The 4,130-nt window shown below is 34.4% G+C and overlaps 1 protein-coding gene across 1 annotated transcript in view; it reads left to right on the forward strand.

The window, feature by feature from the left end:
• The window catches only part of LOC118749848 (1-phosphatidylinositol 4,5-bisphosphate phosphodiesterase classes I and II-like), a 186,192-nt gene extending 182,751 nt beyond the window's left edge, over window positions 1-3,441 (forward strand). The window contains exon 7 of the mRNA XM_036484628.1: window positions 3,210-3,441. Coding sequence (XP_036340521.1) covers window positions 3,210-3,374 — 165 coding nt within the window. The 3' untranslated portion in view covers window positions 3,375-3,441. The remainder of the gene's footprint in view (window positions 1-3,209) is intronic.
• The last annotated feature ends 689 nt before the right edge of the window (window positions 3,442-4,130 follow it).

Raw genomic sequence — 4,130 nt, forward strand, 5'->3', positions numbered from 1 at the left:
AATTTTTGGTATGGTGGCAGCCGACACTTCTCTACCGACACCGTCGGTCGAGTGGTGCACTCGTCGACGTGTGGTGTATTTGGCCGACTGCACCCCAAAATTTCTGGCAGAAATTAGTTCACACAGAAAATGCGCCTTCTCAGTTATAAACGTTCTCTGCTGATACTACCTGTTTAATGTTCCTTGCTTGTATGTATGCACAATACTTGAAACCTCAAAAAAATTTTGAATCAATTTGTTGCATAACTTTTGAGTTATAGATGTTTTAATGAAAAAAATATTAAAAAGAAGTCAGTTTTTTTATGTAATTTTAAAGAGGTGAAAAATTAATTATGTCATAACTTTTGAAGCACACCATATACTGGTTTAAAATTTTATGTGCAGTCAGTACTTACGTGTACACTTCATCTGAAGTAGGTAACTATAGTGTGCTTTAAAAAATAACTATATGGCAAGTAACTCCAAGTGCACATCTCTACTTTTCACAAGTTTCACACTTTTCGGTTTATCGCCTACAGCTTTCGAAACATTTAATTCTAAAAACTTTTAAAGTATGTATTGTGTTTTGCAACAATTACGAATAATTTGATACCAAGAGGTGTGCTTTCAGAATAAACCAACTTTTAAAGATGAAATATTCAGCGATCGTGAGCGTAATTTTTATTCCTAAAACATCTTAATTGAAGGCACATTTGGAAAACGCTGATTTGCTTTTTGTAATAAGAATCATTCTTGTAGTCAGAATATTTCGAGCGAGGTAACAAACCAACTTCTTTAGGCAAAGGTTGTGATAGTTGCCCCTACTTAATTGCAGCCTTCTAAACTGAATAGCGTCTCCTGTTTTGCCAGATTGGCTCCAATTTTCGAGATAGCGGTACTTGAAACTTTGCTTAAATTTTAACTATTTTATAAATATCTTCCATCAGTTTTAAAGTTATCTTACTAAAATTTTGTACATGACCATTTTTTAATATTACCTCAACTATTGCATAAAATCATCGAAAGTGGTTCACTATAACATGTAACTGCCATACAGCTGGTTGTTAAGGGACGTTGTTTTGCGTTATAACTCCTCCAGTTAAGCAGGTAAAAAATTTATTTTTATTCATCATAAACACTGTTAACTTTCTCTTTATGACGAAGTTCGAGGCCAAACAACATATCTGAATAATCAGTTGTGTGGAAGCTATTTGTTAAAGTGAGCGTATTTCGATGATTTTCAGAGTTAGTTAAGGAAATATTAAAAAATAGTCATTTGTAAATTTTTAGTAAAATAACTTCAAAACTGAGGGAGTTATTTATAAAATAGCTAAAATTTAATCAAATTTGCAAGTACCGTTATCTCGAAAACCGGAGCAAATCTAGTAAGTCTGAGGATGCTATTGAATTTAGAACATCCCAATTAAGGGAGTTCAACTTTCAAAATCTTTGCGTAATTTGAACCAAACTTATTCTTTTGTTTTCTATTTCAGGGATCTAAATATTTATTCCTCGTCTAACGTTTGAAGCACTTGATGAAAATGAATAACACTTATATCTAACGATTTATTAAGAGATTACGAATAGAATCGTATATAAAAAATAGGTGTGCCCACAAATAAAAAAATTATACTTTTTTGTTTTAAAGTGTACCTGTTTTTTAGGTTTTGCCATATATGTGACCGACGATTTATTAGCTCTTGATTCGCCAAAAAAGCGAGAAATGAAAAACTACCTCTGGATTTAAGAGCATTTTCCACTGCGAAAAAAAATCTTACATTTTGTAATAAATTTATAGCGATTTGTTTGTATACCTTTCATGAGCATGAAATGGTATTATAACTTTGGTCCGATGTTTGTAAGTACCAGAATAATAAGAGATAGAGGTGTTAAAATGTAAACTTAAATGATCATAACGTCGAGCTGAGTCGATTGAGCCACGTACCAGTTTATGCGATATATCTGCTTTATGTAGGAAACTAAACCCATTAAATTGTGTTACCGGTTTATATACCGATCACACAGCAGTGGAAATCACTTAGATTGGTGCTATATAAGGTATATCTGCCATACCTCTGATTGTTTAGATATGATTTTTTTATATATGTAACCTTTCTATCTATGTATGCTGTGAATATATAAATTTTTTAAAGTGCAGTCATCTTTTAAAGTAAAATTTTCAGACGTTCGTGAAAGGTATGAAGCCAACGGCATAACTGAAGACAGCGCTGCTCCTATTTGTTTTTTTTTCTAAAAAAAAACACTTAAAACGAAGTAGAGTCTTGTGTTAAAAATATATCGTGTGTACAATTACATAATTATACCTGAGCGCACTTGTGCACAAAGATATTATAACATTGTTCGCTTAACGGTTGTTTGTAACAGCCTAAAGGGATCGAGATAGATACAGACAAATGTATATGTAAATAATCAGAATGAAAAGAGAAGTCGATTAAGTCATGTCTGACCGTCCGTCCATCTGTCGGTTTGTCCGTCCGTCCGCCCGTGTACACGATAACTCGAGCAAAAATTGAGATATCTCAACGAAATTTTGTGTGTGGGTTGCCCTTTATCCAAGGTAGGTTGGTATTGAAAATCGGACTGTAACCACGCCACTTCTCATATCACGGTATTTTGGAAAAATGCAGGAACTGCGATATTTCAGTAAAGAATGGATCCAATTTGGAAATTTGAAAATTAGTATGTCAAGTAGAATTTTGGTACAAAATAATATTATTATGAAACTTTTGGAAAAGGGACGTGACCCCGCCACTTATGATGAAATACTGTATCTTAGTAACCGCTTTACCAATCCTTACCAAGCTCGGTAGGAGCAGAAAATTAGATTATAATAAATTTTCGTGGCGCCACCCACTTATGATTTATCACTTTCTACGAAAATCGGTATACTTTATTACCTTGGTACGCTGAATATTATTGAAATCGGACTAAAATTACACTCGCTTCCCATATATCGTTAAATTTCAGATATTTCAATAATTGAGGATGCTCATTTACTCCAAGTTAGTACTTTCAACACTGTCATAGACTTTAAGGTAGTTTAGATAAAATTGGAACGACGATATTGATACCTGCGCAGGGTATATAATATTCGGTTTCGCGGGAATTTATACTTCTTTACTTCTTATTAATTATGTTTGAGTGGAATAAATTTATATTAAAACATTTTGTTTTACAATTTCTTTTAAATACGTGCGTTTTACCTGTAGCATTTTCCCAGTGTACATCAGATAATGGAATGCGATGCTGTTTTTGTGGTTTTATGTATACTCACATTAAAAACGGGGGATGAACGGATACCAGCGCAAAGCGTGCAGTGCTTGCAAATATCGCCACCACAAGTGAACGATCATTATAACAGACAACATATTTAGTATGTTCCTTTGAACTTCGGACTAAAACCTGTGGAACTTTCAAACTACAATTTTACTCTCTCAAGTGGGAGTAAAAGGAGAACAGATGCAGAAGCGTACTGGAACGCAAAAAGCACTATTTCCTGTAAAAACGTCAGTTGGTTTGTTTACATGTCATTGGTACAACACTGTTTTGGCTGAAATATACTAAATAATTAATTAAATCTATACATACTTAAATATTTCGTTGTATAAATACTTATGTTTTTTAACAAATAAAGGTTCTTTGCTTTCACCGCGTTCTGTTTTTGCTTACAAATGCAACCTTGCCCATCGTTTGTCACTTTTCATGAACTTGCAGGAAAAAAACTCCAGACTAAATCCTGTAACTTCTGACTAGGAACAGGTGCTCAGTTACTCTCTCAAAAGTGTTCCCACTTACAGGTTTTATTTCTATAGGAACGACAGGAAGTTCTGACTAAATCCTGTAAACCGGGCTGCTATTGGAACAGACTGACTGATATTGACTTCGGCAAACCAGTATTCCGACTGCCGAAAGCATGATACTGCTTTGAACTGTTGACGAAAACATGAAGCCTCATTTGAACGGTTGGCTAAATCAAGACGCCGCAGTTGAACGGTCAGCGAAGGCAAGCCATCGCATTGATTTGTTGCAGAAGGCACGAACACCACATTTGATGGGTTGCCGAAGGCATGATACCGCATTTGATTGTTTTTGAACTACAAAGACAATTCAACGACACTTGCCAGAATTTA

Source organism: Rhagoletis pomonella, unplaced genomic scaffold (genome assembly GCF_013731165.1).
Source record: "Rhagoletis pomonella isolate Grant_MI unplaced genomic scaffold, Rhpom_1.0 Rhpom_scaffold_00067, whole genome shotgun sequence".
In the NCBI taxonomy this organism is placed as follows: Eukaryota; Metazoa; Arthropoda; class Insecta; order Diptera; family Tephritidae; genus Rhagoletis; species Rhagoletis pomonella.